Below are 22,428 nucleotides of genomic sequence, written 5' to 3'. Positions count from 1 at the left end.
TCACAGCTGTCTCTGGCGTGGTGGCCGCGGACTCTGTGTCCAGTAACCTGTCGCACCGAGAGGAAGCTCCCGGTGTGCCTTCAGACTTGACAGACCCCTTCCTCGTCTGGGCTGGGGGGATTTCTGAGTCTATTCTTGGACGGTCCTTACTGCCAACAAAACCTGCTATTATCGGCCATTTTTATGACTGGCTAGCTCAAGGGCATGACGACATGTAATTATCATCTCTACTTTCAAACAAACATCGTTTCTAATTTCATCTTCAGAATTACGGAGCGGGGCATCGTGGAGGTGTATAAACAAAGATGATTCCAGCAGGCTTCTTCCAAGTAGCATAAAACGATAAAATTCAACAAATGCTTTAAAGTCATGGGCCACACTTTCAGACAGGTGAGAGGGAGAGGTCATTTGAAGTATAGCTAACACACGGCGTTAACAGTAGTTTCGGGCACACGGCGTGGTCATTGGATAACTCCGTACTTTGCGCTAGGCTCACTCGAAGCGGGGCGCCTGTCTGTCACTGTACAACACTGTCACAAGACCACTGACCACCCCCCAGGCTGTACCTTTCAGCTCATGACTAATTCATTCCATCCCTGGAAGCCTACACCGTCCACTTCCCTTCATTCATTTTGTCCTCCCTCTCTGGCAACCACCGATTTGTTCTTTGCATTTATGGGTCTCTTTCTACTTTTTTTGTTGTTCTTTTTTTTTTTTATACTCCACGTATAAACGAAATCATATGGCATTTGTCTTTTTTTGTGCCTCCTAGGTGCGTCCGCGTTGTCACAAATGGCAAGATCTCCTTCTTTTAAAAAAATTTTTTTAATGTTTATTTATTTTGGAGAGAGAGAGAGAGGAAGGGCCAGAGAGAGAGGAAGACACAGAATCTGAAGCAGGCTCCAGTCTCTGAGCGGTCAGCACAGAGCCCGACGCGGGGCTCAAACCCACGAACTGCGAGATTGTGACCTGAGCTGAAGTCGGACGCTTGGCTGACTGAGCCACCCAGGCGCCCCAAGATCTCATTCTTTTTTATGGTTGAGTAATATTCCTTTGTATATGTACATTATGCACACATACCACATCTCCTTTATACATTTATTTATCTATTGATGGACACTAGGGTTGCTTCCATATCTTGGCTATTGTAAATAATGCTGCTATATACATGGGGGGGGGTACATATATTGTTTTGAGTTAGTATTTTATTTTTCTTCGAGTAAATACCCAGTGATGGAATTACTGGATTGTCTGGTATTTCTGTTTTTAATTTTTCTTTGAGGAACCTCCATACTGCTTCCGCACTGGATGCACCAATTTACGTTCCCACCAGCAGTATATGAGGGTTCCTCCTTCTCCATAGCCTCACCAATGCTTGTTTATTTCTTGTCTTTTTGGGTTTGGCCATTCCGACAGGTGTAAGGTTTTGGTGTGCACTCTTCCAAATATGAGTGATGTTGAGCATCTCATTTCGTGGGTCCGTGGCCATCTGGATGTCTTCTTTGGAGAAATGTCAGTTCAGGTCCTGTGCCCATTTTGCATCAGATTACTTATTTATTTATTTGGTGTTGAGTTGCATAAATTCTTTATGTGTTTTGGATATTGAGCCCTTATCAGATATTTGCAAATATTCTCTTTCATTCAGAACGTTGCCTTTTCATTTTGTTGATGGTTTCCTTTGTCGTGCAAAGCCTTTTTGTTTTAGGGTAACAAATTTTTTGCCTTTTTTTCCCTTGACTCAGAAGACATATCTAGAAAAATATTTCTGTGGTGCCTGGGTGGCTCAGTCGGTTAAGCATCTGGCTTGTGATTTCAGCTTGGGGCGTGATTTCACAGTTTGTGGGTTTGAGCCCCGCATCAGGCTCCGTGGTGACAGTGTACAGCCTGCTTGGGATTCTCTCTCACTCGCTCTCTGCCCCTCCTGTGTTCGCTCTTTCTCTCTCTCTCAAAAAAAATAAGATAAACATAAAAAATTATAGAAAAATGTTTCTCAGGTTGATGTCCAAGAGATTACTGCTTATGTTTTCTTCTTGGAGTTTTATGGTTTCAGGCCTCACATTTAGGTCTTTGATTCATTTTGAGTTTATTTTTGTATATAGTGTAAGAAAGTGGTCCAGGTTCATTCTTTTGCACGTAGCCGTCCAGTTTTCCTGGTACCATTTGTTGAGGAGACTCTCTTCCCCGCTGTATACTCTTGCCTCCTTTGTGGTAGATGAATTGATCATAATCATGGGTTTATTTCTGGCTCTGTAGTGTATTGACCTATGTGTCTGTTTTTGTGCCAGTACCATACTGTTTTGGTTGTTATAGCTTTGTACTATATCTTGAAATGGATTACGATGCTTCTGGCTTTTTCTTCTTTTTCAAGATTTCTTTGGCTATTCAGGGTCTCTTGTGGTTCTGTATAAACTCTAGAATTATTCTAGCTCTGTGAAAAATACTCTCGGCCTTTTGACTGGGATTTCACTGATTTGGTAGATTGTTTTGGATGTATGACGTTTTAACAATATGAATTCTTCCCGTCCATGAACATGGGATACCTTTCTATTTTTTGTGTGTGTCATCTTCAGTTTCATTCATCAGTGTTCATAGTTTTCAGAGCACAGGACTTTCACCTCCTTTGTTAAGTTTATTTGTAGGTATTTTATTCCTTTTGGTACACTTGTAAATGGAATCATTTTCTTAATTTTTCTATCTGCTGCTTTGTTATTTGCGTATAAAAAATGCAACAGATTTTTGGATTTGGATTTTGTATCCTGCGACTTTATTGAGTTAATGTATTAGTTCTAATGGTTTTTTTTTAATGCAGTCTTTAGGGTTTTCCATCTGTAGTATCATGCCGTCTGCAAATAGTGCCAGTTTTACTTTTTCCACCCCAATTTGGATGCCTTTTTTTCCTTTGATTGCTATGGCTAGCACTTCTGGTACCATGTCGAATAAAAGTGATGATCGCGGGCATCCTTGCTTTGTTTCTGATCTTAGTGGAAACACTCAGTTTTTCACGATTGAGCATGGTGTTCGCTGTGGGTTTTTCATGTATGGCCTTCTTATGTTGAGGTGTGTTCTCTCTAAACCCACTTTGTTGAGAGTTTTTATCACGAACAGATGTTGAATGTTGTCAAATGCTTTTTCCGCATCTGTTGAGATGGTGCTGTAATGAGGGGTGGGGTCGTTTTGATCGGGATGCCTGGATGGGAATTCTGCTTCGGTAAGTTAACGTCCTTTGTGTGGTCTTGGGTAATTTCCTTACCCTCTGTGTGTCTCAGTTTATTCATCTCTAAAAAATATAATTAATGATAGTGACCTGCCTCATAGAGTTGCTAGGAAGATTACATCAATTACTGTCTGTAAATAATGTCTGGAACATAGCAAATCCTGAGGAAATTTTGGCCATTATTATTGTTCTTGCTGAAATGTGACTCTATTCCATGATCCTGGGTGGAATAATGAGATAAGCAATATTTTAAGAAAAACATTTGTAATGGGTATTTCCATTGTCCAACATATCATTATCATCAAGATTAAGATAATATTACCTCCTAAGAATGTTAAAAAAAAGGCCACGGTACAGTATCAGAACCTCCTACAGAACACTGATATATTTCGGCTTTCTGTAATATATCACTGTAAATAATGAAGTTCTTTAGATTTAGCTCTCTGTGTTAACTTGTCATTAACAATTTTAATCTTTAACTTCTTTCATTCGTATATATTTTTCCCTTAGCCGGGAAGGATTCCCCAGATCAAGATAACATGTCCCTGAAACTCGTACTGCCTGTTGTCTGGCTATTTTTGCTGAAGTCTTTGAGGATTGATAGTATCTGGCATCAATGTGGATTGTTCAGCCTTTATGATTGTTAGATGAGTGTGAGTCTCACGCCACATATTTGCCTATGCTTTGAGATGCAGTCTCAGTTAAAACGGATATGAAGACGCTGGTGTGGATCCCTGGAGAAGGGAGCGTTACTGCTTGATTCTGAAAGCTTAGGTTTAGCTCTGTCTCTCCAATTTGTTCCTGTTCCCTTTTCTTCAGTTATCCCAGCCCAGACTTGTTCAAACCCTCCATTTCTCCGGAATTTGTATACTATAATTGTCTCCACGGTTCCCCTGTCACCAACTTACCTCCTTCTAGTCCATTGCATCCTATCGCCAGAGTAATCTTTCTAAAGATTGCTTACCTGATGATCTTACTCTCCTCAGTAAAACCTTCCTATGTGTTCTCACATCACACACACACACACACACACACACACACACACACACGCACCCATAGTCCTCGAAAGGTCCCTTCTCTTTACTCACTGCTTTCATCCGCTCCTTTAGCTGACCCTGAACTACAGCCACCTCATGGCACTGGTTTTCTTTCACCACGGCTTTCACGCCCTCTCCCTCTGCTTCTAGCTCTGTCTCCTCATGTCTTGTCTTCCTGTTGAATGTGTTTTACTTCTGCAGTCATCTAGGCTCGTGGATCCATTTCCAGGAAACACACGCTTGCAGTAAAAACAGAAACATAAAACACATAAAAGAAACAAACAACCATGAGGGAGAATCAGAAGAAATAAGAAACTGCCCAATCAGATAAAAATAAATGTAGATATGGAAGTCAATTTAGAACGACTGTTGTGTATGTGTAAAGAAATAAAAGACGGGAAGAATGGAAAGAATAAGATGAATAGCAGAAGTGTAAAAGAACAGTGTCGAGAAGTTAAAAATGGATACCCTGGGATAAAGAATTCAGTGACTGTTGACATGGCAGATTAGACACAGGTGGAGAGAGACTCAGCAAATTAGAAGACAGATGTGGAATAAATAACGAGAATGCGCCACAGGGAGACTGGGAGGCAGGAAGTACGAAAGCCAGACCAAGGGGCAGGGTGAAGAGCGTGACAAGATCTCTGTGTCTGATAGAAGTTCTAGAAGGAGGAAATGTGGGAAGAAGAAACACTGAAGAGGTAATATATAGAAATTTCCCAGAATAGGGATGCCCGGGTGGCTCAGTTGGTTGAGCATCTGACTTTGGCTCAGGTCATGATCTCACGGTTTGTGAGTTCAAGCACCATGTTGGAGTTTGCACTGATAACACGGAGCCTGCTTTGGATTCTCTGTCTCCCTCTCGCTCTGTCCCTTTCCTGCTTGTGCACTGCCTCTCTCTCTCTCTCTCTCTCTCTCTGTCTCTCAAAAATAAGTAAACATTAAAAAAAAAAAAAAAAGAAAAGAAATTGTCCAGAATTGCAAAGTCACCAATCTTTTAGATTCAGGTAGTCGCTCAAAATCCCTGGGTGGTCAGTCAGTTGAGCATCCTACTCTTGGTTTTGGCTCGGGTCATGATCTCACGGTTCGTGGGTTCAGCCCCCGTGTTGGGCTCTGTGCTCGTTGCTCACAGCACCGAGCCCGCTTGGGATTCTCTCTCCCCTTCTCTTTTCACTTCTCCCCTGCTTGTGCTCTCCCTCCCTCGCCCTCTCTCTGTCTCAAAATAAATGAATAAAACTTAAAAAAAGAGATGTTGATGGATAAGTTTAGCAAGACAGGAAATGATTACAGAGGGCAGTTAGGAGAGGTGAGAATCTAGTAGTTGGTGTGCAAATCTGATCACACATTTGAGCGGTAATAAAGCTGTATGTATGGCATTGGTGTGGAATGAAAGTTGGTGGAATGCAAAGAGAGAAGACAAGGTAGATTGATGTGAGGAACTGAAAAGAAACCTGGAAAGGGGTGATCAGACAGAGCGTGCTGTGCTCCTTGCATTGTTTTGTGGGAGGAATTAAAATCTGTTTAATTGTAGACTTGGTTAAATTGTTAACCAGAATGCAGTGTAAAATTTTAAGGAGGCCCATGAGAAGAATAGTAATGGGGAGTATACATTCCAAACCAATGTAATAAAAAAAAAATAGAATAAGTCCAGGGGGAAATTTCAATCTGTTCACGAGAAAGCAAGAAGGGAGGGGAAGAAAGAAAAGCTTTGGATACAATAGACAAATTAAGTGCATAAAGTAAGATATACCAAAGTGATAAGGACATAGAGATTTGAGGGACGCCTGGGTGGCTCGGTCAGTTAAGCATCTGACTTCAGCTCAGCTCATGATCTTGTGGTTTTTGAGTTTGAGCCCCATGTGGGGGCTCTGGGCTGACGGCTCGGAGCCTGGAGCCCGCTTCGGATTCTGTGTCTCCCTCTCTCCCTGCCCCTCCCCCGCTCACGCTCTGTCTCTCTCTCTCTCTCAAAAATAAACATTAAATGGGGCGCCTGGGTGGCGCAGTCGGTTGAGCGTCCGACTTCAGCCAGGTCACGATCTCGCGGTCCGTGAGTTCGAGCCCCGCGTCGGGCTCTGGGCTGACGGCTCGGAGCCTGGAGCCTGCTTCGGATTCTGTGTCTCCCTCCCTCTCTGCCCCTCCCCTGCTCATGTGCATGCGTGCACACACTCTCTGTCTCTCTCTCTGTCTCTCAAAAATAAATAAACGTTAAAAAAAAATTAGAGATTTGAATAAAGTAATTCCAGTTTTTATTTTTCTGGGCTTATATTACATCGGCCAGTATTATTCACAGTTTCAACTACACATAAAATATTTACTTTTTTATTTGACCAAAAAGCCAATTTTAACCAATTTCAAGGTGTTAACATAAAAGTAAACGAAAATTTCCTAAAATGGAAAAGAAATAATGCATCTCGATTACAGAAGCCCATGTGGTGCTGAGTTAGATAAATGGAGGACAACAGTGGAAATTGTCAAATGAAAATAGGGGAAGTGGAAAAACGGGGAAACACGGTCCCAGGTTTGGCCACCGAAGAGAATGACGTGAACTGATTTGCTATAAGGGAATGACAGTTTGCTTGCTGTGGAGCAGGAATCAGGAATGAAAGGAAGGGCAGAGAGAAATATAAGCTAGGAGGGAAAATAACTTTTATGCTAGAAATTTGCGGTCGAACTGTTACGTAAAACGCCGTAAGACGTGAGTGGGGAGCATGACAAGGGAGAGTAAACTGTTACTAATCTTCTTTGGGAAATAAGTAAAATTTAGCCCTGGATGTTGTTCAAAAAGTAAGTATTGTGTTAAAATAAAGGATAATCAGTTGTGATATTGCGCATGCTGTTCAACGTCACGAAGCCGACGTGCCTCTTTAGGAAAAAGTCGTGTTTTCTGCTTCATGTTTTGCTACGATCGTATGCTTTTATTCATTCATTTGTCTCTTATCTGATATCGAGAGTATTCTTCATTAAACAAAGGAAATGTGTTTATGTTGAGAATGGGTGAGTGGGGTCATTTAAGTATGTGGAGGGTTTCATCTAATCTCTTTTCCTTTTCTTTTCAAAGTTTAGTTATTTAATTTGAGAGAGAGAGAGACAGAGAGAGAGAGAGAGAGAGACAGAGAGAGTCGGGGGAGGGGCAGAGAGGAAGAGAGAATCCCAAGCAGGCCCTGAGCTGTCAGCACAGAGCCCGACGCGGGGCTCGAGCTCACGAACCATGAGATCGTGACCTGAGCCGAAGTTGGACGCTTAACCGGCTGAGCCCCCCAGGCGCCCGTAATCTCCTTTCCTTATGCACTGCTGGCAGAGTTTCAGTGACAGTTGTAAAAATGACAATTGGTAGCACTGGTGGGTCTGGGTGGCACAATTTAATTCATGCTCGTCACACCTTACCAGTATACTGGTTTCAGCAATTATTATTGGTGATAGGTTACTGGGACATTTTTCTGTGGGTGATTGAAGTCTTGAGCTATGTCTCATCTTTTAGAAGAGAACAAAATATTAGACTTTATCATGTATTTTGCTGTTAAAATCTGGCGTTCCCTGAGGGTTAGCAGATTTGTGTCTTGTATAAACTAATTTTAGGTTGTGTGGTTTTATATAATGCTTTACATGGTGCAGAGAGAAGAGTCAGGTTTATAAAAGAAAAGGCAGTGTCTATACATGGTATAATTCAGCGCATGCTGTGAATTTTAAATTTCTGCTTGCTCCTGAATTAAAACATTTCCCCTCCTTTTTGACACGAGTGCTATATGTGTATCAGCACAGCCTGGAAGGTTAGTAGAAAAACCCACCCTCTTTGGGTACATTTTTTAAAGAAATGTTTAGTTGCACCCTGTGAAAATAACACCAAGTAGATATATTATGTTTATAAGTGTATCTAATGAGATATCTGAGAATGTAGTGCTTTATTCGGTAGTAATCTCAGTTTTTATGGGTATGTACGTGCACTCAACACACCCGCGCATGCGTGCTCCCTAAAAATGATTGGATTTTCCACTCGTGTAACAGCAGTGGCCTCTAGTTTTGAATAAACATGAACAATTAAAGCAAATGATTGTTTTATGGAAATTTTTTTGGCAGAGACCCAAGTTTCCAGCGAACCGTTACTATTTACATTTAAATAATTTCTGGGTAAACATTACATTAAACAGCAATGCTGTAATATACTAGAACCTCGGTAGATTTAAGCCACAAAATATTTAACAGTGAGTGAATTGTATTAAAACTTTAAGTATCGTCTGAATTCCGTACCGCATCTAATTCCATAATATCAAAACCTTTCTTTCTCCCCCCCCCCATATATTTTGTATACATTCTTGGAACTCTGCAAAGAAATTACTGTCCTGTGCTCCCTGCCCCCCGCCCCCCCAACAAAATGGGAGAAACGGTATTTTGTGGAGGAATGATGTACAAACACCCGTCCTTGGGACGCATTGACTGTACTTCCTGTGTCACCTGCAAACCCCTTTTGAGCAACTGTCCTTTGCTAAGTCTCTGAGGGGAAAGAGGAAGGGAGGAGGAAGCCGAGGAAGGAGCAGGGGAGGGAGGGAGGATGGGTAGAAAAGGCAAGTGTATCCAAATTACAAAACAAAGCTTGTGACCAGACTTTTGCCTGACGTCAAACCAGCGTTTTGAACTTTCCAGTTGGTTATTTCAAACACAAAATACATACTTACTTGTTTATTTAACGTTTGTTTATTTTTCAGAGACAGAGAGACAGAACACGAGCAGGGAAGGGGCAGAAAGAGAGGGAGACGCAGAGTCCCAAGCAGGCTCCAGGCTCTGAGCTGTCAGCACAGAGCCTGATGCGGGGCTCGAACTCACGCACCGTGACCTGAGCCGAAGTCGGTCGCCACCCGGGCGTCCCAGGAAATCCGTATTTCTTTACAATGGCGTGTATCCTGTTTCTCATTCTTATAAAGCAGTGAGTCTTTAGCTTGGGAATATGTTAGTTATTTTGTTTGTATTGTTTTAAATCCTTTGCAGTGAAAATGCCCAAACGCCAAATATTCTTTCCAAGATAGTATAAAAAGTTCTCATGTAACCTAAGTCTTGTCCTAAAAATCCAACTATTTGTTACAATATTTATGGATCAAATATGATAGCACGTTTTTAGGATTTTTTGGTTACATTTTGTTAACTTTTTAAAAAACTCATGCAAAAGTTTTCAATTGTTTTATAATCATGTAGTCTCAGGGAATTAAATAATTTTGAGGACGCCTGGGTGGCTCAGTCAGTTGAGTGTCTGACTTCGGCTCAGGTCATGATCTCACGGTTTATGAGTTCGAGCCCCGCGTCGGGCTCTGCGCTGACAGCTCGGAGCCTGGAGCCTGCTTCGGATTCTGTGTCTCTCTCTCTCTGCCCGTCCCCTGCCTGTGCTTGCTCTCTCTCTCTCTCTCTCTCTCTCTCTCTCAAAAATAAACATTAAAAAATTTAAAAAACTTGTGCTTCCAATGTTCAGTGGAGAAAATTGAGAAACTTTACAAAGTTTGCCCAGCGTTTCAAAAGAAATCACTCCTCACTCAAGAAATGTTTATTAGGCATTTGCTCCAGGAAGCAGTTCCTCTAGAAGGAGCGTTTATAGAATGAAGCTGTGTGATCTTGTGACAACTACAATGCTTTGGTAATTCACGGGAGCAATGCGCAAACAGAAATATTAAGAATATTGAGAATCAAGGCACCCCGGATTGCCCTGTGACCATTTTAACAAGGTGAGGATAGTTTGTGGGCCATCAGACTCTGCCCCTTGACCTGGCTGTTTCAGATTGACGTGCGAACAGTTGGTTCTCTAGCTAATGAGCTGTGGGCAAGCTAAAATCTTTTCAACCTAAACATTTAGGGCAAAATCAATGCCCACACGAGCCTACAGCTTTGTTTCTCACGTGCGTCTTTCCGGGCAGTAGCTCGATAGGGTTTCAGACTTTTGAGACGGTGTCTTCTGTGCTGCCCGCTCGCCCATCCTGGTTCAGATGCTACCCGCCGAACAGGACACGGATGCCGGGCCGTTCACGGGCAAACGGGTGGCCACGTGGAGACGCCGTCCCTGCAAGGGAGGCTTTCTTGCACAGCAGAGATGGTATGAGTTTCCTCCTCTGAAGAGCAGGGGAGGATTTGTGTCTGCCTTGAGGACACAAATACCATCGGTTGTATCTGAAATACCCTGCTTTGGTGGGGCTCAAAACTCACTACATCAGAGTTTCCTGGGGTGGGTTGTGGGGAATGCCCGGTTTTTTAATTTTTTATTTTTGTTATTGTATTTTATTTATTTACTTACTTATTTTTAAATATTTATTTTTGAGAGAGAGAGACACACACACACGCAAAGCACGAACGGGGAAGGGGCAGAGAGAGAGAAGGAGACACAGAATCCTGAGCAGGCTCCAGGCTCCGAGCTGTCAGCACGGAGCCCAACACGGGGCTCGAACTCGTGAACCTCGAGATCGTGACCTGAGCCAAAGTTGGACGCTTAAGCGACTGAGCCACCCAGGTGGCCCAATGTTTTATTTTTATTTTTTAAGTTTATTTATTTATTTTTGGAGAGAGAGAAAGCAGGGGTGAGGGTGGGACAGAGGGAGAAGGGAGAGAGAATTCCAAGCAGGGTCCACGCTGTTGGTGCAGAGCCCGATGTGGAGCTCGAACTCGTGAACCATGAGACCATGACATCAGGAGTTGGATGCTCAGCCGGTTGAGCCCCGCATGTGCCCCTGAGAATGCCAATTTTTAAAATGTCCTGGGTGCTTTTCACTGGTGTTCTAGTTTGGTGACTTGCTCACTGATGTGTAAGGGATTAGTGGGTCCTGCCTGGGGTCTGGGAGAAGCCCCAGCAAGCACCGCGTGGGACCCCTGCCACCTTGTAGCCAGAGCACCTCTGTGTCTCTGGGGGTCCTGTTGGGGAGCCATGTAATTTCACATATGAAGACAGGTCTCGTGGGCATCAGTGTACGAGAGACTAATTGCTCTGCCCGTTCCCGTCCCCCCGCCCCCGCCTGAATTGTATTGCACAAAATCATATGATCTTGACCCATCAAGAGATGTCACTTTCTTCTAATTCAGGGATGTTCTTTCCATTCCGGAATTTCTCCTGAAAGATACCTGGGTGTGGCGAGTTACTGACTCGCACTGACACGCCGTGTCTAAACAGGAGCTAGAATGTCTCCTGCAACGAATCCTTCCTGCGCTATCTCCACAGGCTGGTGGGGACCCCTGTCCCCTCCTCGTGTTTGCCTGCGTCCCTCTGTGACACGCCTGTCCCACACCCCGCGCGGAAACACATGCTCTGTCTCTCAGGACGAATTTGGCTGCCTCAGTGTTGCAAGCTCAGTATGCGTCGGAGAGGAACCAGGGCTTAGATAGGGAGACTCAAGAAAGTTTTTCTCGGGACGCCTGGGTGGCTCGGTGGGTTAAGTGTCCGGCTTCAGTTCAGGTCCTGATCTTGTGGTTCGGGAGCTCGAGCCCCGCGTCGGGCTCTGTGCTGACAGCTCGGAGCCTGCAACCTGCCTTGTATTCTGTGTCTCCCTCTCTCTCTGCCCCTCCCCTGCTTACGCTTTGTCTCTCTCTCTCTCTCTCTCTCTCTCTCAAAAATAAATAAAGATTTGGGGCACCTGGGTGGCTCAGTCGGTTAAGCGGCCGACTTCGGCTCAGGTCATGATCTCACGGTCCGTGGGTTCGAGCCCCGCGTCGGGCTCTGTGCTGACCGCTCAGAGCCTGGAGCCCGTTTGAGATTCTACGTCTCCCTCTCTCTCTGACCCTCCCCCGTTCGTGCTCTGTCTCTCTCTGTCTCAAAAATAAATAAATGTTAAAAAAAATAATAAATAAATAAATAAAGATTAAAAAATTTTTTTTAAATAAGAAAGTGTTTCTCCAACTCGTGGCCGATTTAATTCAGCACACATTGACCACGTGGCAGGCACGGTGCTGGAAGCTGAGGAAATAAAGACAAATCCCGGTTCTCTACAAAACCTGCTGACCCCGTACGAGAACAGGGTGATTCATGAAAATGGCACCAGGTGTCATTTTTAGAACCACAGTTGTCATTGGTGCCTTTTGCTGAATGTCAGTTTTCAGGGGCCTTGGTGGATAATAATTGGGACCGTCAAAATTTTGCCTTTCAAACGGGTCCAAATTCTCGGCTCCTTTAGGGTGCGGAAGCAGAGAAATCTGGGAGGAAACTGAAAAGTTCTCTCTCCAGAGCTGTGATTCCTCTGAGGTTCGGAACTCACGCAGCGGTGCGTGCTTTTAAAGCCAGGAAGGAATAGACTTGATCCTTTCGGTTGCCGGGCCAAGTGCCAGAGCTGAATTTCACAAAGGGCCTTCTTGACAGAGAGCTGGAACAAAATCAGCGTAAGGGTGAGGCATTTATGTCCCTCTTCAGGGAACTTCTTTGAATCACAGCCTTGATTCTTAAGTGAATTCTCAGCTGTTGATACAAAGAAAGCCTTCGTTGTCTAATGGACACTAGTTTTTAGAGCAGTTTTCTGTTCACAGCAAAATTAAGCAGAAGGTACAGAGATTTCCCGTATCTCCCCCTTGCCCCCCGCACATGCACAGCCTCCCTTGTTATCGACAGCCGCTATCAGAGGGGTTCATTTATTCAAACTGATGCTCTGGGGTTGGTACATCATTACCACCTAAAGTTCACCAAGTTCGGGTTCACTCTTCGTGTGTATTCTGCAGCATTTGCCAAATGCGTAATGTCACATACCCCTCATCGCTGTGTCACACAAAATCCGGTGGCCACTTCCTGAACACTGACAACTGCTGACCTCTTTCCCGTCTCCATAATTTTGCTTCCTCCAAAATGTCGTCGAGTTGAAGTCAACCTGGATGTAGCCTCTCCACACTGGCTTCTTTCACTTAGAAATGGGCATTTAAGGTTCCTCCATGTTTTTTTCATGGCTTGACAGCTCATTTCTCTTTATTGCTGAAAATACTCCATTGCCTGGTTGTGGCACCCAGAGGTTTTTTGTTTTATCCATTCACCTACTGAAGGATATTGCGTTTGCTTCCAAGTGTTGGCAATCAGCGAATCAAGCCGCTGTAAATCACATGTGCGTGTTTTTGTGTGGACATTAAGTTTTCAACTCCTTTGGGCACATACCAAGGAGTACACTTGTTGGGTTGCATGGCGGGAGTATATTTAGTTGTGTAAGAACGTGCCAAATTGTCCTTCCAAGAAGACTGCCATTTTGCATTCCCACCAGCAGTGGATGAGAGTTCCTCTTGGTCTACGCCCTTGCCAGCATTTTCTGTTGGCAGTGTTCCAGGTGTTGGCCATTCTGATGGGTGCATGTTGGTATCTCATTGTTTTAATTTCCATTTCCCTGATGACATATCGTGTTGAGTCTCTTGTTATACGTTTATCTGACATCTGCGTATCTTTGTGGAGGTGCCTGGAAGTCGTTGGACCATTTTTGAGATGGAGTTTTTTTGTTTTTGTTTTTTTTTTTTGATTGTTGAGTTTAAGAGGTTTTTTTTTTTTTTTATTTTTTTTATTTTGGACAACAATTCTTTGTCAGATGTATCTTTTTCATATACCACCTCACACCGGTCAGAGTGGCTTACATGAACAAATCAGGAGACTGTAGATGCTGGAATGGGTGTGGAGAAACGGGAACCCCCTTGCACCGTTTGGTGGGAATGCAAACTGGTGCAGCCGCTCTGGAAAACAGTGTGGAGGTTCCTCAAAAAATTAAAAATAGATCTACCCTATGACCCAGCAATAGCACTGCTAGGAACTGACCCAAGGGATACAGGAGTACTGATGCATAGGGGCACTTGTACCCCAATGTTTAGAGCAGCGCTTTCAACAATAGCCAAATTATGGAAAGAGCCTAAATGTCCATCAATTGACGAATGGAAAAAGAAGATGTGGTTTTTATAGAGAATGGAATACTATCTGGCAATGAGAAAGAATGAAATCTGGCCATTTGTAGCAACGTGGATAGAACTGGAGGGTATTATGCTGAGTGAAATAAGCCAGGCAGAGAAAGACAGATACCATATTTTTTCACTCATGTGTGGATCCTGAAACTTAACAGAAGACCATAGGGGAGCGGAAGGGGGAAAAAAGTTACAGAGAGGGAAGGAGGCAAACCATAAGAGACTCTTAAATACTGAAAACAAACCGAGGGTTGGTGGGGGGGGGGTGGGGGGGGAGGGGAAAGTGGGTGATGGGCATTGAGGAGGGCAGCTGTTGGGATGAGCACTGGGTGTTGTATGGAAACCAGTTTGACCATAAATTATATTTAATATAAAAAAATAAAGTGCTAATCTAATTCTTTCAAAAAAAAAAAAAAAAAAAAAGTTTTTTTTTTCTTTGTGTTGCCTTTTTCTCCTTTGAAAGATAAGGCGGCTGTATTGTGTGGGTCTGCTTCTGGGCTCTGTTCTGTTCCACTGATCTGTTTGTCAAGTTCTTTTGCCAGTAACGCATCATCTTGATCGCCGTGGCTTTGTAGTAAGTCTTGAAGCCGAGTGGTGTCAGTCCTCCAACTTTAACCTTGTGTTGGCTATTCTGGGTTGTTTTTTCTCTCCACGTAAACTTTAGAATTGCTTTGTTGACAGCCACAAAGTAACTCGCGGGGATTTTGATTGAGACTGCCTTGGTTGATAGACCAAATTGGAAGAACTGACATCCTAACAGTATTGAGTCTTCCTATTCTGGAGTATGGAATATGTCTCCATTTATTTAGTCTTTTTTTGATTTTATGCATCCGTGTTTATAGTTCTTCTCATATACATCTTGTACATATTTTGTTAGATTTATGCCCAAGTATTCCATAATTTTGGGCGGGCGTTAATGTAAATGGTGTGTTTTTATTTTAAATTCAACTTATTCATTAATGGTATATAGGAAACTATTTGATTTTTGTGCGTTAACTTTATATCCTCTTGGCTTATTAGTTTCAGGGTTGTTGTTTTTTTTTGTCAATTCTTTGGAATTTTCTACATAGATGATCGTGTCATTTGTGAACGACAGATTTCTTTCTTCCCGATCTGTATCCCTTTTATTTCCTCTTCTTGTTTCATTGCATCAATTAAGACTTCCGGTAGGATTTTGAAAAAAGAATGGGACGTCCTTGTCTCGTTACTGATCTTAGTGGGAAAGTTTTAAGTTTGTCACCGTCAAGTATGATTTCACAGTAGGTTTTTTGTAGATATCCTTTTTCAAGCTGAGGAAGTTCCCCTCTGTTCCTAGTTTAAGAGTTTTTACTATGAATAGGTGTTGGATTTTGTCAAATATTTTTTTTGTGCATCTGTTTAAATGACTGATTTTTCTTGTTTAGCTTGTTGATGTGGTGGGTTAGATTAATTGCTTTTTGAATGTTGTTGAATCAGTCTTGTATACCTGGGATAAATTCCACCTGTTCATGGTATATAATTCTCTTTATACATTGTTGGATTCAGTTTGCTAATGTTTTGTTGAGGATTTTGCATCTATATTTATGAGAGATATTGGTCTATAGGTTTCTTGTAAAATCAATGATTGGCTTTGGTACCATGGTAATTCAGTTGTCATAAAATGAATTAGAAAGTATTCCCTCTGCTTCTGTCTTCTGGAACAATTTGTAGAGAACTGATAAAATTTCTTCCTTAAATGTTTGGTAGAATTTACCACTGAAGCCATTTAGACCTGGTACTTTCTGCTTTGGAAGGTTATTAATTATAGCTTCAAATTCTCTGATAGATATAGGCCCATACAGATTGTCTTCCTTCTTGTGTGAATTTGGCAGATTATATCTTGTAAGGAGTCCATATCATCTAGATTATCTTTTTGTTTTGTTTTGTTTTGTTTTTATTAATATATGAAATTTATTATCAAATTTATTTCCATACAACACCCAGTGCTCATCCCAAAAGATATACTCTTCAATACCCATCACCTACCCTCCCCTCCCTCCCACCCCCCATCAACCCTCACATATCATCTAGATTATCAAATTTGTGGGCAAAGAGTTGTCCGTATTACTTCTTTATTAGCCATTTAATGTCCATGGGATCTGTAGTGATGTTCTGTCTTTCATTTCTGATACTGATAATTTTTGTCTTCTCTCTTTCTCTTTTTTAAGCCAGCTTGGCTAGAATCTTTTACTGATCTTTTCAAAGAGCCAACTTTTGGTTTTGTTGATTTTCTCCACTGATTTCCTATTTTTAATTTTATTGATTTGTGTTCTAACAAGAAGACTTTTTCAAAGGTGATTTTGTGTATTTGAGTTACAGATTTTCTGGAAGTTTAAAGTCAGATCAGTAGTCAGGAAGCTTCTTTTTAAAAAAAATTTTTTTAACATTTATTCATTTTTGAGAAACAGAGCATGCATGGGGGAGGGGCAGAGAGAGAGGGAGACACAGAATTGGAAGCAGGTTCCAGGCTCTGAGCTGTCAGCTCAGAGCCCGACGTGGGGCTCAAACTCACAACGTGTGAGATCATGACCTGAGCCGAAGTCGGAAGCTTAACCTACTGAGCCCACCTTGGCGCCCCTGGAAGCTCCTTTTATTAACAAATATCTGCCCAGCTACATCTTACCTACCATTTGGATTTCAGAATTTGGAATATACTATTTTGTAATTTAAAATTTTCTCAAAAACATGTAAGGCATTTTACAAATGCTTTGATCTAAAAGAGGAAACACTACCAGTATGAATTCAGTCAGCTGGAGGGAACATGAGGTATAATTTAATCATAAGAACAATGATTATTTCACATTTATACCTAATAATAGGTACAGTTAATGGATATTAATTTGCTATATCGCATCACTAAAATTAATGGCAAGTTGTTTTTGTAGTGTTACTATTTGATTTACAATAAACAGCGAATCCTTCGGTGCTGAGGAGTAATTTCATAGGCAACATCTGGATCTCGATGTATTCATTCAACAGCTGTGATTCAATACAGTGAACATAAACCAAATCTTTGAGATAATTCATGATATACGTTATGATAAGAGAGGAAGCCTAGAAGTAAAAACAAAAGTGTTTCACTTTGGACTGTACTAATGGACAGGTGTGCAATTATTAAATAAAGTAGCCAGGAACTTGGAATAATGTGCCCTTTCTGACTTTGTTCTCCCAGAGATACAACTGTATTCTATCATTGGAATGTGTAACTTATTGGAGCAGATGAGAAATCTGAAATCACCTCTGCTTTTCTCCACCTGAATTTCTAACAGGCTGGGCCATGAGGGTCATGCAGGAAACCAGCACAGACTGGTGCAGTTGTCCAAGCTCATGGAATGCCCAGTTGCTATTGCCAAGTAGAGACCCACATGGGGTAGTTGCAGGTCTGAGCACACAGCAGCACACATTTTCAGGGGCAAGTGAGGGTAGGGGTGGGTGAGATGGGGTGGAGAATTATTCAGGGGTCACTGGAGCATCCTGTATGCCATGCTTACAAACTTGGAATGTCCTACAGATTCTGGGGGGTCATTACCTCCTGTCCACGGTGTATGTCTCTGAAGGTTGGAAACGGGCCCATGCCCCAGAACATTTGTTCAGTACTGTGGTCCAAAGTAGTGAAGACATGGATTGGGAATCTGCATGGATTGGGACTCTGTAAGCATATACCTCGGGAAGGGCAGGAAGGTGGCCCTAGATGTTCACAAAGTTCTCAGAGGCCTCGATGGGCCACCAGGAATGGTGGATATTGGAGTGACAGACCGGCTCCAGGTCTTAGTCCTCTTGACAGAGAGAGATTCCCAGGTATCACCAGGCTCTACTGAGTCCAAATGTTCTTGCTGGTCCAGTGGCCAAGGGGCGTGGCATGGTGTGCATCTGGGCCTTGATTCAAGCTGCCCACTTGGGAAGGGCAAGTAGAGCCAGAAATCCAGCTCCAGGGGACTTTGTGACTCACTCTCTTGTCCATTCCAGGGACTAGAGTCCGTTACGATATGTTCAAGTCCGAAAAACAAGCAGCCAGCAACCATGAATTTTCTGTGTTGAGGAATTGTTAATCTTGTCCAAAAGGTAATGCATATGGGCGCCTGGGGGGCTCAGTCGGTTAATCATCTGACTTCGGCTCCAGGTCACGATCTCAAGGCTTGTGAGTTCGAGCCCTGAGTCGGGCTCTGTGCTGACAGCTCAGAGCCTGGAGCCTGCTTGGGATTCTGTGTCTCCCTCTCTCTCTGCCCCTCCCCCACTCTTCACACTCAGATTGGCTACGTTCCCCAGTTGCGGGAAGTTCCAGATTTCTAAGATTTCATCTGGAAAAAAAAAAAAAGATATGAGTTTGAAAAACGGAAGCTGAAATAATTGTTTTATAATTTCAGTCTAAGGCTGTTCTGTTGGTGAGACAAACAATAGGCTTTTGATTAAAATGGCATTGTAATAGGGACAACTACTGAGACCAGGTTTGAGCATTCCATAAATATGAATTTGTTATATCAGAATGCACGCAAGGATGTCCCTAGCACTCTGATCTGAGTCATACATAAATCATGAACAATTGTGGTGTGTTTATTTTTTTTCCTCTAAAACACATGACAATGGATCATCGCCTTTCTGTTAGAATCCTTAAGCTTCTCTGAGAATGTAACCTTGAGTACATTTGGACCACTGACGGATGAATGCATTTCAAAATTAAGATTATTGCATAGAATCCTTCTTATGAATATGAGTGGTTATTATGAAGGGAAATAAAATTACTTTAGCTTCTTTAACTGTAATATTCTCTGTCTATTTTCATATGTTAATTCTCATAAGCTCATTATTTGTACTCAAGTTGCTTCTCCCCCTAAGTGATAAGTAGTGATTCTTTAAAGTTGTTTTGCCATTTCACTTGTTAAAAGCCATAATTTGTGAATAATTCTTGTAGCTTTGAAACATTTCAGGGATCCTCTATTTTTTTGGACAGAAGTAGTATTCATCAGATTATTCATAAGAATGACATTCATTGGGGCGCCTGGGTGGCGCAGTCGGTTAAGCGTCCGACTTCAGCCAGGTCACGATCTCGTGGTCCGTGAGTTCGAGCCCTGCGTTGGGCTCTGGGCTGATGGCTCAGAGCCTGGAGCCTGTTTCCGATTCTGTGTCTCCCTCTCTCTCTGCCCCTCCCCCGTTCATGCTCTGTCTCTCTCTGTCCCAAAAATAATAAACGTTAAAAAAAAAAAATTAAAAAAAAAAAAAAAGAATGACATTCATTTAGTGGGATTCGAATGCCTTTTCATGATGCCAGAAAAAGAAAATGAGATTGGGTCTTGACACTTTTTTGCTCCAGGAATCTTAGTAGAAAATAGAGACATTTCAGATTGAAAACAGCAGTTACTGGGGGTTTGGGATGACTCCTGAGCCTTTACCTTGCGTGGATGTAATTCAGCGAGAAACACACCGAATGCTTGGAAAACACTGTCCAACTCCACAGCCGCTCCTCTCCAGGTGCCTCAGAGGATGTGACCACCTTGTTTTAGACCACACATATTCTCAAGATTTACTCTGTTGGAGTAAATTGGAACACCGTCTTTAGAAGCCTCTGAGTTAGACTAAATAAAGACAGTTTTAAAATAAATTTTATAAATTGTTATTCCAAAGGAAGGATTACATCACAAAAGCTATTACTTTGGTTTTGTTTTTTTTTAAAGACCAAGCTTCTTATGTCTTCTTTGAGGAAAGAATAAAAAAATGACAATATGGTTTGGAACTTTGAACATTGCCTTCCACATATACATGAAAGTGTCCTTCTAGAATATTTTGAAGGAACTTACGAAGCGTTGACTTGTTTTATGATAGTTAGAATAATAAAAGCAAATACTTTTAACGCTCATAGCGGTCTTCTTAGTGTGTGACTCCCCATTGACAGTTAAGTGACTCCTTGCTGTACTGCTGGGAGACTGGACTCCCCATGGTATAATTATGCGCTATCTGCACAGTTATTCCCATTGACCTGATGAGAAAACTGAGGCTTAGGAAAGGGTGAGTGCCACCGGAAGAGTAGGCAGCCTGGCCAACGCCAGCCCCACCCAAGTCTGGCTCCAAAATCTATGCTAAGGTCTCATTAGGTTTCCAGCTTAAGGGGAGACTGTAAATAGTGAGATGACAGTGGTGTGAGTGCAGGGGGCTGACGGGGTAGCATCGGGAAAGACTCTCGAAGGAATCTGTGTGGCGGCCAAGGCTGGGAAAAAAGCAGGCTTCGCAAGACGGGCATTAATGGAAATAACCCTGTCTTGCTCTCAACCTTCAAGGTAGTGGCGAGGCCCCCGGGACCTCTTTAGGTACAGGCAGAATAACGCAGGCCTGGTCTGCTCACCGTGCTGGCATCCCCTGAGAAAGTTCTAGGCTAACACTCAAGTTAACACGGTTGACTGTGAACTGTAGACAACCCCCCTCCTCTGGAATTTTCTGAAATATTAATGATGCCCCAGTAATAACTCAACAGCTTTGTGCTTCCAGTGTGCACACCCATATATATGTGTGTGTGTGTGTGTGTGTGTGTGTATATGATGTGTGTGTATATATATATATATGATGTGTATATATATATATATATATATGATTGGGAAGAAAGCTAATTATAGTGAAATGCTGATATCAATAAATTAGAAATTGTAATATAATAAGTCTCCTTAGTTATTAGCACATTAAATAACAAAATCCGGTGGTGAGTTGAATACTGCTATTTTGAAGTAATGAGAATCATAAATAATATTTCTAGATAGCCGTGACAACAATGACTGCTATAAAAATGTCTGTAACTTAGGATGGTAACAAACTTGTGGGCACTACTGAAAACATTGTGATTTGCCTGTCTTCACGATTAAAGAAAATGCTGAATTTTAGCTAGAGGTTAATGAAAATGAAGGTGTCGTTTTTGTTTTTTGTTTTCTATTTGTCTCTGTAGGCTTCTTAAATGCTATTTGTATTCCATATTATGAACCAGGTCAGGCAGGGTTCCTTGATTCAGTGTGTCTGAAAAGCCCTCCTAGGCTTTTCACTGGACTTCTCATGAATCTTTAGATCAACCTGGGGACGACTGATCCTTTAAAAATACTGTCTTCCTGTTGGCGACGACTGGAGTCTGTATTTTATGTAATGTCTTTCAATACAGTTGTTATAATAATCCCCATAAATGTTTTTCAGTTTTGGAAGATTCATTCCTAGATACTTTATGTGTTTTGTTATTATTTGATGTTCTGGTTAATTTGTTTTCTAACCCTAGATTGAGTTTAAAATGAAATCGGGCTATTAAGCTAGTCAGTTACTTTTGGATTTTCCACCTGCACAATCATATCATCTGGAAGTGATGACAGTTCCTTTTTTTGTTTTTTCCCAATTCTGCGCTTTTAATTTTTAAATGTTCTCTTATGTACTGATAGGCCTTTCAGAGAAGCATTCAACAGAAGTGGTGATGCCTATTAAAATCTTCTTTTTGATTTTAAAGGAAATTCTTCTAATAGTTCCCCATTGAGGGGCAGTGGGCTGGAGCCAACTTTTAGCAGGTAGCAAGAGCCAATCATTAACTTCTCATGAATTTTGTAAGTCAGCTGTTAAAATACAGCCGTCATTAAAGATGAAATGATAGGAAGTTACAATTAAGTAAATCATGTTAAAAACAAAGGTAAATTTTCCAAACACACAACTTAATTACTTAATTTCATGGCCTTTTCCTATTTATTATCTGTGGCTGGATGTTGTTTCTCTATCTTGTATTTGCATATGGTGGAAATACTATCTAATGACATGACATGTGTGAACCTCTTTCCAATTCCATGATTGATGATGTCACGTTGACAGCTTCGAAGTGGCCACCATGGGAATCTTTACCCCACGGAAAATGGCCAAGGTTCCCAATCAGGGCTTTTATTTGCTTTAAGGGACCGTGGTTGTACATTTACTAACACGTTTCTGCTTAAGACTGATGTTTGTTTGCTGCAGGGTCTCGCATTTTCTTAACCTGTCAACTAAAAAGAAAAGAAGGAAGGACAGGAGCAAGGGTGGGAGGGAAGAAGAGAGGGAAGGAGAGAAGAAGACAGAACAGCCTCGAGCAGTGGGTTAACCTGAACTTGGTATTTTCCGCACAGATAGCTGTGACGCCCCGCTGGCATCCACCTTGCCTCGAGCGTCCTTCAGCAGCTCCTCGGAGCTGTCCAGCAGCCACGGCCCTGGGTTTGCAAGTCTTAATCGCAGAGATGGTGAGTCTGATGCCGTCGTGTTGCTAATCCATCATGATTCTGCCTCAGAATAATTATTCTTCGTTAATAT

General features: G+C 42.1%; 1 protein-coding gene across 1 annotated transcript in view; it reads left to right on the top strand.

The window, feature by feature from the left end:
• LOC121013550 (contactin-associated protein-like 3) overlaps nt 1-22,428 on the top strand; it is a 195,015-nt gene that overhangs the window by 10,380 nt on the left and 162,207 nt on the right. The window contains exon 2 of the mRNA XM_040449262.1: nt 22,248-22,358. Coding sequence (XP_040305196.1) covers nt 22,248-22,358 — 111 coding nt within the window. The remainder of the gene's footprint in view (nt 1-22,247; nt 22,359-22,428) is intronic.

The sequence above is a fragment of the Herpailurus yagouaroundi genome, unplaced genomic scaffold (assembly GCF_014898765.1).
Source record: "Herpailurus yagouaroundi ecotype Mexico unplaced genomic scaffold, PumYag 199, whole genome shotgun sequence".
Taxonomy (NCBI): domain Eukaryota; kingdom Metazoa; phylum Chordata; class Mammalia; order Carnivora; family Felidae; genus Herpailurus; species Herpailurus yagouaroundi.
The sequence above is the reverse complement of the archived record's forward strand: the minus strand, read 5'-3'. Positions and strand labels throughout refer to the sequence as shown.